The 13,487-nt window shown below is 45.5% G+C and overlaps 1 protein-coding gene and 1 pseudogene across 1 annotated transcript in view; one reads left to right on the top strand and one right to left on the bottom strand.

Annotated features, from left to right (window-relative positions):
* LOC126456513 (probable G-protein coupled receptor 179) overlaps positions 1 to 13,487 on the bottom strand; it is a 1,523,402-nt gene that overhangs the window by 116,778 nt on the left and 1,393,137 nt on the right. The window contains exons 10-11 of the mRNA XM_050092263.1: positions 11,318 to 11,427; positions 3,588 to 3,823 (exon numbers count right to left, since the gene is read on the bottom strand). Coding sequence (XP_049948220.1) covers positions 3,588 to 3,823; positions 11,318 to 11,427 — 346 coding nt within the window. The remainder of the gene's footprint in view (positions 1 to 3,587; positions 3,824 to 11,317; positions 11,428 to 13,487) is intronic.
* Positions 4,611 to 4,728, top strand: LOC126459020 (5S ribosomal RNA; annotated as a pseudogene).

Below are 13,487 nucleotides of genomic sequence, written 5' to 3'. Positions count from 1 at the left end.
CCGAGCGGTTCTAGGCTCTTCATTCTGTAACCGCGCAACCGCTACGGTCGCAGGTTCGAATCCTGCCTCGGGCATGTGTGTGATGTCCTTAGGTTAGTTACGTTTAAGCAGTTCTAAGTTCTAGGGGACTGATGACCTAAGATGTTAAGTCCCATAGTGCTCAGAGCCAGAGTTCTGGCTGTAGAAAAACCCGCTTGTTCAGAGAAGCTGCAGAAGTACACAAACACAAGAAAGCTTCAACAAGAAAGAGGAAAGCCTCAGGGTAAACGTAAACGGATCCTGGCTCCAGTTCACACCCAGCAATGGAGGTTGAAACTTTGACACTGCCAGCCACTCGTGCTGGCGAAGCGTCAGAAAAGTTATAAGACGAACGTCGACCGAAGAACCCGAGACAGATGCCAACAGGCAGTTTGTCAACAAGTGGCGACGAAAGCCTAAACAATTTTGTGTTCCATAAGACATTATTGGGTGGAAATTGCAAAATATGTGACGATGCTGATCCCTTTGTTTTCAAGACGAGTAGTTATACGAATAGTAAAAGCAGGTGAACTTAACTGTTTGAGTAATAGGTTTCTTCCAATTGAAGTTTTCATTACGTACATAACAATTTGGCACATTCGACCCTGTTACTGACTCCAGCTGAAGTGCTAGATCAACTGTTTTTATGAATCTGTCTGTTGTACAAAGCCGAATACAGCGCGTTTTCTGACAATTAAAGTTGAGTTCATTTTAAAAGAATAAGTTAGTACGTCTATGAAAACATCATTAACAATTTCTTCTTTAAGTAAGTTTGTTATAACACTAGTATTGTCTGCAATCAGTAACAATTCTGCTTGGATATTAAGTGGAAGATTTTACACATGTATATGGTACAGCAGTGACCCAAAATTGAACCTTGTGGCAATCCAATTGTGATTTGTCCGCAGTGTAAGGCACTCATTATATGCAGATGAGAGCGCATATTAATTCATTTCCAATTTTGCTATTTCACATACGTGAAGTGAATTAATCAGCATTGAATTACGTACAGTCAGGAGCGAGCGGTAGGTTCCCACGCTGGCTAGCAGGAGCGGTTGGCCATCTGGCACTTTCAGAGCCAGTTGGATGAGGTACCGATGCAGAAGTCGCTAGTGAACTCAGAAAAGAGATACGCAGGTAAAGAAAATTTATTCCGGCGAGAAACAAGTAGCTGTTATTAATGAATATTTAGAAACAAATGTTGCCTTTTGCCACTCAGACATTAGGAGGAGTCTACAGGTCATAAATAAAACCTCTGAGTATGTTTACAATGCCAGCAAAAGCTGATATTGATAAATAAATGAATAACTTTGGCGTAGCCGAAGATGTACGATCTCTTACGAATCATACCGATTGTAAGCTCAAGTTACAGACTGGGTGGCATAGTCTGCAGTCGCCGACAGGAGACCTTTCTATCTGATCATGCGGTAAACTATTCTCTCGTAACGTTCACACTTAGCTTATAATCAGTGGGAACAAGTTCATTTTACAGTGTTTCTTAAATAAATGCTACATAATGTCATCCCGTGTAAAAATTATTTGCACAAAAAAGCTTCTTCGGGCCTCATTAGATAAAACATAGACAGTACTACTGCACTTTCAGTATCCGACGGCGCCACTACGGCAAGGGGACATAAAACTACGAGAGCATCTCCAAATAACAGGTGAGAAGAATTCTTACGCAGGGGCTCACTAAGTCAGTTCAAGGACAGACTGGCTTAATTATCACGAAATTCTCGTGGGAAACCGTGGAAAAATTTACTGTACACCCGTTATACCATCATCTACGGACTCACTGGATGAAGTGAGACATGTCTGGAGGTTTAGTACGAGTGGGGGGTTTCGCAACAGTCATTAAAATTGTCTCTCCTTCGAGATGTGTTTCACTTAGTCAGCAGAACGTTTTGCAATCTGTTTGCTACATATGATTCAAACTACACTACTGGCCATTAAAATTGCTACACCAAGAAGAAATGCAGATGATAAACGGGTATTCATTGGACAAATATACTAGAACTGACATGTGGTTACATTTTCACGCAATTTAGGTACATAGATCCTGAGAAATCAGTACCCAGAACAACCACCTCTGGCCGTAATAACGACCTTGATACGCCTAGGCATTGAGTCAAAAAGAGCTTGGATGGTGTATACAAGTACAGCTGCCCATGCAGCTTCAACACGATACTTCAGTTCATCAAGAGTAGTGACTGGCGTATTGTGAAGAGTCAGTTCCTCGGCCACCATTGACCAGACGTTTTCATTTGGTGAGAAATCTGGAGAATGTGCTGGTCAGGGCAGCAGTGGAACATTTTCTGTATCCAGAAAGGCCCGTACAGGACCTGCAACAAGCGGTCGTGCATTATACTGCTGAAATGTAGGGTTTCGCAGGGATTGAATGAAGGGTAGAGCCACGGGTCGTAACACATCTCGAATGTAACGTCCACTGTGCCGTCAATGCGAACAACAGGTGACCGAGACGTGTAACCAATGGCCCCCATACCATCACGCCGGGTGATACGCCAGTATGGCGATGACGATTACACGCGTCCAATGTGCATTCACCGCGATGTCGCCAAACACGGATGCGAACATCCTGATGCTCTAACGGAACCTGGATTCATCCGAAAAAATGACGTTTTGCCATTTGTGCACTCAGGTTCGTCGTTGAGTACACCATCGCAGGCGCTCCTGCCTGTGATACAGCGTCAAGGGTAACCGCAGCCATGGTCTCCGAGCTGACAGTCCATGCTGCTGCAAACGTCGTCGAACTGTTCGTGCAGATGTTTGTTGTCTTGCAAACGTACCTATCTGTTGACTCAGGGATCGAGATGTGACTGCACGATCCGTTACAGCCCTGTGGATAAGATGACTGTCATTTCGACTACTAGTGATACGAGACCGTTGGCGTCCAGCACGGCGTTCCGTGTTACCCTTGTGAACCCACCGATTCAATATTCTGGTAACAGTCATTGGATCTCGACCAAAGCGAGCAGCGGTGTCGCGATACGATAAGCTGCAATCGCGATAGGCTACAATCCGACCTTTATCAACGTCGGAAAGGTGATGGTACGCATTTCTCCTCCTTACACGAGGTATCACAACAATGTTTCATCAGGCAACTCCGGTCAACTGCTGTTTGCGTATGAGAAATCGATTGAAAACTTTCCCGATGTCAGCACGTTGTAGGTGTCACCACCGGCGCCAGCCTTGTGTGAATGCTATGAAAAGCTAATCATTTGCATATCACAGCATCTTCTTCCTGTCGGTTAAATTTCGCGTCTGTAGCAAGTCATCTTCGTGGTGTAGCAAATTTATGGCCAGTAGTGTAGTTGTTTTTGTAACCATCAGTTCGATAATACTAAACCTAGTATAAAAGAGTAACTTCATCTACACAGTTAAACGTCTTGGAAAGAGCAAAGCAAGTAAAAATAGCGATATTTTACTATGTAAGCCTTATATGATGAAAGAATGTTTAAGTAGTATAGTACCAAGACTCTAGTACCAAGTACACACTAGTAGATGGCCACTGGGGTACAGACATGTTACGCAGGAGCGGCGCCGCTTACCGGCCTCGGTGACGTAATCCCACCAGAGGGCGCGGCAGGTGAGGAAGTGTCGGCCGTCGGGCGTGCGCCCCCGGGCCACCAGCTCGTGGCCGTCGGCCAGGAAGTTGAGCGTCGAGGCGGTCCAGGCGGCCATGTAGCCGTGCGCCACCACCACCATGCCGGACAGGTACTTGAGCAGGTCCTTGTCGCGCACCACCCAGCGGTGGGCCTTGCGCGTCCGGAACTCGATCAGGATCCTGCGCAGCAGAGCGCCGGAGTTGCTTCCCTGCTGGAACCGGCTTACAGCAGCCAAAATACTCATCTGGACTTCTCAGAATACTTTGCTCCAAATTTCTTAAATACACTGCAGGCTATGTTCAAAGCGATGCATCAGGGCAGTGATGTAGTATATCTTGGCTTGCAAATAGTATTTCAATCAACCCCTCACCAACGATTATATGGGGTACCAAATGAAATTTGTGACCGTGTCAACGATTTCTTTGGTGGGAATGAGGCAGTATCTCATCTTGGATAGAGCTTCATCGACTCATGTAGAAGGGATGAAGTGTATTCCTATTAAATCATGTCCATTATCAACATCAGTTTCAGGTACGGCCGGCCGCAGTGGCCGGGCGGTTGTAGGCGCTACAGTCTGGAACCGCGCGACCGCTACGGTCGCATTTTCGAATCCTACCTCGTGCATGGATGTGTGTGATGTCCTTAGGTTAGTTAGGTTTAAGTAGTTCTAAGTTCTAGGGGACTGATGACCTCAGAAGTTAAGTCCCATAGTGCTTAGAGCCATTTCAGGTGCGATGCCATAGGTACGAGCACTCGTTTGTTGTGGCATGTGAGCAAACAACCTCTGAATGAGACACTGGGAAATTTGTTGCCACGCCTGAAACATGTACTGCGTCAGTTCATGGAGACTGCTGGCTGAAGGCTCCTGACGAAGTGTATGTCTTCTCACTGCACTGCAGACATGCTGATGGGTAACAAGTCAAGGAACTGGGCAGCACAGTTAAAGATTTGCCTGCTATGTAAACTGCCAACGGCCTTGTCGCAGTGGTAACACTGGTTCCCGTCAGATCACCGATGTTAAACGCTGTCGGGCTGGGCTACCACTTGGATGGGTGACCGTCCGGTCTGCCGAGTGCCGTTGGCTAGCGGGGTGCACTCAGCCCTTGTGAGGCAAACTGAGGAGCTGATTGACTGAAAAGTAGCGGCTCTGGTCTCGTAAAGTGACATACGGCCGGGAGAGGGGTGTGTTGACCAAATGCCCTTCCATATCCGCATCCAGTGACGCCTGTGGACTAAGGATGACACGGCGGCCGGTCGGTACCATTCGGCCTGCCAAGGCCTGTTCGCACGAAATTTAGTTTAGTTTTAGTTTCTGCGATGTATACTGTAGTGTGTGGTCTCGCATTATCCTGTTATTTTGTACCCTGACCATGACAAAAGTGATAGGACTCCGATATGCACATGTACAGACGGCGATAGTACCACGTACGTAAAGTATAAAAGGGTATTCCATTGGTGGAGTTCCATTTGCACTCACGTGTTTCATGTGAAAAAGTTTCCGAAGGGATTACGGCCCAAAGACGGAAATTGACAGACATTAAATGCAGAATGAGTGTTACACCTAAACGCATTGGACATTCCATTTCGGAAATCCTTAGGAATTTCAATATTCCCATATCCACAGTGTCAAGAGTGTGTCAAAGATACCAAATTTGAGGCATTATCTCTCACCACGTACAACGCAGGGGCCTACGGCTTTCACTTAAAGATCGAGAGAAGGGGCGTTTGCTTGGAGTTGTCCGTGCTAACAGTCAAGCAACACTGCGTGGAATAACTGCATAAATCAATTACGGACGTACAACGAACATGTTCGTTAGGACAGCACGACAAAATTTATCGTTAATGAACTGCGGCAGCAAACGACTGACGCGAGAGTCTTTGCTACGACGCCTCTCCTGGACGCGTGGCCAGTGCATGTGGATCCTAGACGACAGAAAACTGTCCCCTGGTCGATGAGTCCCGGTTTAAGTTGCTGAAGCCTCATGGAAATGTTCAAGTATGGCGCAGACCCCACGAAGACAAGGGCCTAAGTTGTCAGCAAGCATTGTACACGCTGGTACTGCCTCCATAATGCTGTGGGCTGTGTTTAAATGGAATGGACTGGAGGAAATGATTATGTTGGGCTGCTTGGAGAAATCTGCAGCCGTTCATGGATGTTATGTTTCCAAACAACGTTGGAATGTTTATGGATGACCATGCGACATGCCACCAGATCACAGTTCAAATGGTTCAAATGGCTCTGAGCACTATGGGACTTAACATCTATGGTCCTCAGTCCCCTAGAACTTAGAACTACTTAAACCTAACTAACCTAAGGACAGCACACAACACCCAGCCATCACGAGGCAGAGAAAATCCCTGACCCCGCCGGGAATCGAACCCGGGAACCCGAGCGTGGGAAGCGAGAACGCTACCGCACGACCACGAGATGCGGGCAGATCACAGTTGTTCGCGACTGGTTTGAAGAATATTCTGGACAATTCTAGCGTCTGATTTGGCCACCCATATCGTCTGATATGAATCCCATCGAACATCCATGGGACGTAATCGAAAGGTCAGTTCGGGCACAAAATCCTGCGCCGGCAACAATTTCGCAATTATGGACAGCTATAGAGGCAGCATTCCTCAATATTTCTGCAGGGAAATTTCGACGAATTTTTGAGTCGATGCTACGTCGAGTCGCTGCAGTACGCAGGGCAGAAAGAGGTCCGAAACGATGTTACGTGGTATCCCATGACTTTTCTCACCTGAGTGTATGATGATAGCGCGTCTTGTCGTACATTAGCAGCATTCAGCTTCCGTTCAGAAATTACCAAATCGGTTCTATTTTCATATCAACTACCTCACCATACAATAATTTCAGAAGTTGCAGAAGTATGGGTCTCGAGAACAGCTGCTTCCTGTGACCTTTCACCAGGTCGTCTATGGACACACTGGCGTCGACCAGACCGCCACAAACACAGACGATTCTGATCGCTGAACACCACAGAATGCCATGTAATGATCCAGTTCACTATGATGTAAGACTTCATTGTGCGTCGTGTGGTGTCAGCAGTAAACGACAAATGGCAGCTCGAGATCTCAACTAGCTTCCAGTAATCTCTCTCAAACGGTTCCTGGCGACACACTACCATCATCTTTGGGAGGGATTTCAGCTGTTGTCATCCCTCCATTCATCATAACCTGCTCTACGGTAATACGCATTCTCTCACATAGTCCTTCTAGGTGGACATGCAAGTTCTGTTTCTTTGCCACAGTGTTGTCCTGAGTCCATCTCGTCATCATTTGTTATGCAGTCATCGCACTGCGGGCGACTGTCTGTGAAATCTGCCACCATGTCCCTCAGTCGAATTATTCGACCTTTTTTATAGTCCGGCAGACGGTGAAGACCTAAACGTGGATGTTCTCTGGGTATGGCGTACTCCGATCTTCACCCGAGAAATTCCGGTAACCTTCAGTCTCGACCTAGGGTGAATTTCTTCGAGAGTGGCTGTTACTTTATGTTACTGGCTCCCCTCGTTCCTCCGCCGCCGGAAATAACTTGCTGTCGCCTCTGCTTTTAATGTTTCCTAGATACATGGGACTTTTAGAACAATAACACTGAGGTACCAAATAAATAAGGAAGAACAAGTATTAGTACTGCTCACATTTAGCAGACGATCTGACTATTTTACACTGTGCAACACAGTTAAAGGATCACTTTTTTGAAACACACTAACTGTCTGCCGTTGCGACGCTTATGACTGAAATTTGACTCAAAAGTGCCTACAACCTTCCTTTGAGTTTCTACGAAAGCATGGTGCCCTGCGACATCACACTCTGTCAAATAGACAGAAAAATACCAGAGCTCAAAGTTCACATATATGTCACTATAATTCTAGTGGTTTTCATGTTATTAATCTGGAATTTAATTGATCAGTATGTTTTCTTTTTTAAATAAATGATAATTTGGTGAAAGCGACGAACTATCTGTTGGGTCTCCCTTCCACGTGTTGATGTTTGATCCTTTCCTTTTCTGAACCTGTTACCTGGGTTTCACTGTCTATGATTCAAAAGGCACTGAGCACTATGGGACTTAACAACTATGGTCATCAGTCCCCTAGAACTTAGAACTACTTAAACCTAACTAACCTAAGGACATCACACAACACCCAACAGCCACTCATCACCAGGCAGAGAAAATCCCTGACCCCGCTGGGAATCGAACCCGGGAACCCGGGCGCGGGAAGCGAGAAGGCTACCGCACGACCACGAGCTGCGGACTCACAAACTATTGGTTAATCAACAGAACTTGTCAGTTCACGCCTATTACAGAAATGAATTTTCTGCTTTCGTGTCTTTTTAGTCTTTACTGCGTTGTTTGCTTTGTTTCAGTGACTCATTGACAAGGTTGCAAGAGATCTTGGTCTTTTTCCTACCATTGTTCTTCTACAAGAGAGACGGAATATCTGAAAGTGAACACGGTATTTACATTTTACAAAGTCTATACTGTGCATAAATAAGAACGTAAGTAGATCACCACGTTTTAATGAAAATTATTTCAATAGTCGAAAAATCAGAATTATTTGCCGAGGAAAATAATTTTCGATTATATTTGGCATTTAGCAAGAAAACAATATACAGAGGATAAAGTAAAAAGGATGCTATTTATTGCGTTTTAGATATTGCTCAATGTGTTGGTGGGTATATATTTTCGAAAGAAAATAAATGTATGTATTTTAAAATGCTTCAACGACGCTTCCCCTATTTTATCAGCTCTCAGTAGTGTAAGGAATTCATCACAAGACCTTTAACATCTACCATGAATTTTGCTTTAGCCATTAATAAACTCTAGTATGTTTGCTTCTTTCTACATTTTGTTACTATATTTCGATTCTATCTTAAAAAAAGGTATCCGCTCATAACCTCACTTCCTCCGTTCAAGTGCCAATCTGCACAGCAGACAGCTCTAACAACATAGGCAGTTTCAGCGCTGCTGCGCATACAGCGACAACTCCAGACATCTACATCTACATCCACTTAGATACTCCACAAGCCACAATGTGGTGTGTGGCGGAGGGTACCCTGTACCACTGCTATTCGTTTCGTTTCCTGTTCGAGTCGTAAACAGAGCGAGGGATAAACGACTCTCTATAAGCCTCCGTTTGATCCTTAATTTCTCTCGAATCTTATGGTTAAGCTCAATGTATGATAGCGGCAGTAGAATCGTTCGGCAGTCAGCTTCAAAAGCCGGTTCTCTATTTTTTCTCAGTAGTGTTTCCCGAAAAGAAATCCCTCCAGGGATTTCAATTTGAATTCCCGAAGTGTCTCCGTAACACTTACGTGTTGTTCGAACCTACAGGTAACAAATTTAGCAGCCCGCCTCGGAATTTCTTTTCGATGTCTTCCTTCAATCCGACCGGGTACGGATCCCGAACACTACAGCAGTACTCAAGAATAGGTCGCATCAGAGCCCTACAGGTGAACCACTCATTCGTAAAATTCTCCCAATAAATCGAAGTCGGCCATTCGCCTTCCCTACTACAGTTCTCACATACTCGTTCTATTTCATCTCACTTTGCAACGTTATGCCCAGATATTTAAACGACACTAGTAATACTGTATCCGAACATTATAGGTTTGTTCCTCCTACTCATCCTCATTAACACACGTTTTTCCACATTTAGAGCTACCTGCCATTCATCACACCAACTAGACATTTTGTCTAAGTCGTCTTGTACCTTCCTACACTCACCGCAGCATCATCTGCAGACAACCGCACATTGATGCCCAAACTGTCCGCCAAATCATTTCTGTATACAGGTTTTCTCACTAGTGATAGTCAATAATTCACACATGGAAAGGACAGGCCAAAAACAGCTAAAGAGCTCCAAAAAAACATGGATTTTCGAATCACCCGTTGCCGAGGTATCGCATTAATTTGAAATGGAAACCAACTGTGGACGCCACTGGGTACCTCGGCATTTACGTTGATATCTCAAGGCCTGCAGTCGACTACCTGTTTCCCCCTCCGTGCACTGTACCGTACCGGCCTCACAATCATTTACGAACGTGAAGACTCCATGGACAGAAGTTCCACCAATAAACGCTACGCTGACATGCACTTCATGTGTGGAAAAGCGAATGGCAGTGCCCTTGAGGCTGCACTATTGTATGAAGCTTTTCCTCTCTGCAGGCAGCCCGACAGGCGTACATTTAGACAGTTACATCAGCGCCTTAGAGAAACCGGGAGTTTCGAGCACCATGTCCGACCCAGATCCATAAAAACCGATGTTGAGGCAAGGGTGTTACGCATTGTACACCAACGACCGACTACTTCAACACGCAGGATTGCTACCCAGGGGCGAGTCCTGAGCCGTAGCATCGGCAAGTACTCTATCCATATCATCTCCAGCGAGTGCAAGCCCTCAACAATCCACACATCCCTCCTAGAGAGAATTTCTGCCATTGGGTGCTATACCAGTGTACCCTTAATCCCTTGTTTGTAAGCAGTATTCTGTTCAGCGATGAGGCTAGATTTAACCGTGGCGGTATTTTTAACTATCAAACCTGTCACATTTGCGCCGATATCATTCTTAATGCAACACACGTATCACGACATCAAAAGCGTCATTTTTCGAACGTCTGGGCAGGATCACAATTCGTACCATAGAAACTAACCGGACAGCAGTACATGCGGTTTCTGCGGACCTTAGTTCCAGGTGTAAATGCTGATGTCCCACTGAACTAACACCTGAATATGCGGTTCGTGCATGACGGTGCTCCAGTACATTTTCATTTAGGAATGCACCGGCTTCTAACTATGATGTATGGTCGACATTGGCTGGTTAGAGGAGGGCCTGTGACATGGTTTCCAATCCATGAATTTCTTTCAAATGGTTCAAATCGCTCGCTCCAAGCACTATGGGACTGAACATCTGAGGTCATCAGTCCCCTAGACTTAGAACTACTTAAACCTAACTAACCTAAGGACATCACACACATCCCTGCCCGAGGCAGGATTCGAACGTACGACCGTAGCAGCAGCGCGCTTCCAGACTGAAGATTACATTGGGTGGCGTCATGTCAGAAGCCTGGTCTACGCTATCGATGTCAACTGTCTTCAGGAATTAAGATTGTGGATTGAAGCAGCCTTCTAGCTTTTACAGAATTCCCCAGATCTGTCTTAGAGGATTCGCAACTCATTTCAGAAACGAGTTCAATAATGTTGCATTCAGACGCCTGGACAAAATTTCGAACACCAACTTTAACTTTTAGAGATGCTAAGTGTTCCTAAATATTGATTAACCGCAGCAGAAAAGGTATCTCGACAACGATTGTTTTGAGGACCCATATTTCTTGGAGCTTTTTTGCTACTTTTGGCCTGTACTTTCTATGTGAATTATTGACCATCACTTCCGTAACGCCCCATATAGAGAACAACAGTGGTCCTGTCACACTTCTCTGGGGCGCTCCTGACGAACAGCCGCTGTCGACGACAGACGAGATTCAGAACAGTAATAAACGCCAGGAGCGCTGCTGTAGACTCTCACCTGTCAAGAGTAGTCAGTAGGAAGTCGATCGTGTAAAACTGGCTTAAAAGTACGCATCACACCCACCTGCTCCAAACACTTGTCACGAAAAGTCAGTAGCAAAGAGCGTGAATAAGGAGGCGGTCTCGCTGCGGGTCTCACCTGTAGAGCTTGAGGATGATGGCGCCGTAGCAGACGACGAAGCCGATCTCGCGCAGCCAGGCCTCCAGCAGACAGCGCGCGACGGACGGCGCCAGCAGCTGCACCGGCACCTGCACACCGCACACACAACACGCCCCTGTTCAGCCGCACCACTGAACACACGACATTTCTGTCTGTTTTGCAGAACTGCAAACTCATCGTAGCAAGAAGCAGAGGTGCAGTTGCCCAGGGTGTTAATACAAGTAGAAATCACCGGTTAAACTCTACCAAAGAAGTAAAAAAAAAAAAAAAAAACAGCCAATAATGCTGAAACTTCCTGGCAGATTAAAACTGTGTGCCCGACCGAGACTCGAACTCGGGACCGAGTTCGAGTCTCGGTCGGGCACACAGTTTTAATCTGCCAGGAAGTTTCATATCAGCGCAGACTCCGCTGCAGAGTGAAAATCTCATTCTGGAGCCAATAATGCTATTTGTAGATAACAAATAGAGCCGTTACCGGTTTCGAACCGGCAGTTTCATCGTCAGACGATTGCTGCTCGAAGAAGAAAAAGATAAAAAAGCCAGCTTTACTATAACGCACATGGTGATTTTTTCCACCTGTGGCGAAAAAACGCAGTATCATTTGAGACAGAGGCGAGCGAGTGTGCTGGGTCTTATCCCAGTTCACTGCTACGGGCTACGCGCAATTGAGGAGTATATATCGCGTGTGGCGCGACGCAGCGCAGCGCGCATTTTTGTAACTTCACAGATTCAAACGGGACACGCAAATTGCGACGCGACGCGACTGGGACGCGACTGGGACGCGACGCACGCCTGCGCCAGGTTGTGGCACAGTTTCTCGCGCCACGCGGGTAGGATGAGGCGGAGAGCGGGAAGGCAGTCCTGCCGTATGTTCACTTCGGCATGGCACATATGGGCCTTGCTGTATACGGGATTTTATCATCACTAAGTAGTGTTTCGTTTTTCGCCGTTTAAGCACCCCATCTCTTTTCGTAAGTACGTAATAGTTTTCAGTTACATATGTCTTACAGTTATTTTCTTTTGTTTATTATTTTGTCAAAAACAATGCACAGTTCAATAACTGGTGAGCCATTAGCCACTGGGATTATATCTTCTCCCTCCACAATGTTTTCAGATACTAAGAAGGGACAGACGATTCATCGTGAAGATAGTGAATAAGGAACTAAGAAATATTATAAAATCGCGTGATTTTGAAACAAGGCAGGAAAGTAAAACAAGGTTATCTATTTGCTGCCTGTTATGCTGACGTATCTCTACGATCTGTTGCAAAAAGTCGAAAAGCCGTAATTTCCACCGATATGACCCCTTTGAGCATCTGGTAAAAAGCGTCCAAGAAATGAAGTACATAAGTGTCACTATCGTTAGCTGGATATGGATGTAATAAGAGACATTACGCTATGTACATGTGGGCATTTCCACTACAAGCTAGAAACAGTCGAAAAGCAGTCACAAGTAATGCAGTATGAAATTTTCACCCTGCAGCGGAGTGTGCGCTGGTATGAAACTCCCTGGCAGAATAAAACTGTGTGCAGGACCGAGACTCGAACTCGGGACTTTTGTCTTTCGCGAGCAAGTGCTCTACCAACTTCGCCACTAAGTTGACATATAATACTACAAGCAAGATAAAAATGAAATATTTTTACTGAATAGTTCTTGTAAAATCGTTTGAGAAAGATTAAGTGCGCGCGCGCTTTGTTTCTGTCAGCGCAGAGCGTCGCCAACCGCAGCGTGCAAAGTATGTGTACGCGTCTCAATATGCGCTGAAACGCGCGACACGTGCGGAACGTGCCCGTTATAGTGTCGTGTCACGTCACACGTGCTATACGCGTCTCAATTTGCGCGTAGCCTAGAGCCGTTTCATCACAGCGCGCCTGTGCGCAGCATACAAGTATTGCGACATACTCTACGAATTAGATTACAAATTAAAGTAGCTTTTCTAAACTTTGTCAACATATGCTTCAGTATATTAATGTTTAAATTGTTAAATCTGGAGTGATCAGATGAATATGTTTCCCTAAATACATCGTTTAAAGAAAAAAAAATGTGGCGCTAAAGAAACAAGTTAGAAAGCCAAAAATTGTTCAGGATGTGCAAATTTGTGTCAGAATGAACTGTTAAAAGTCTCAACTTGATTGGATCAATAATTTGG

Source organism: Schistocerca serialis, chromosome 2 (genome assembly GCF_023864345.2).
Source record: "Schistocerca serialis cubense isolate TAMUIC-IGC-003099 chromosome 2, iqSchSeri2.2, whole genome shotgun sequence".
Taxonomy (NCBI): Eukaryota; Metazoa; Arthropoda; class Insecta; order Orthoptera; family Acrididae; genus Schistocerca; species Schistocerca serialis.
This window is presented reverse-complemented; position numbering and strand designations above follow the sequence as displayed.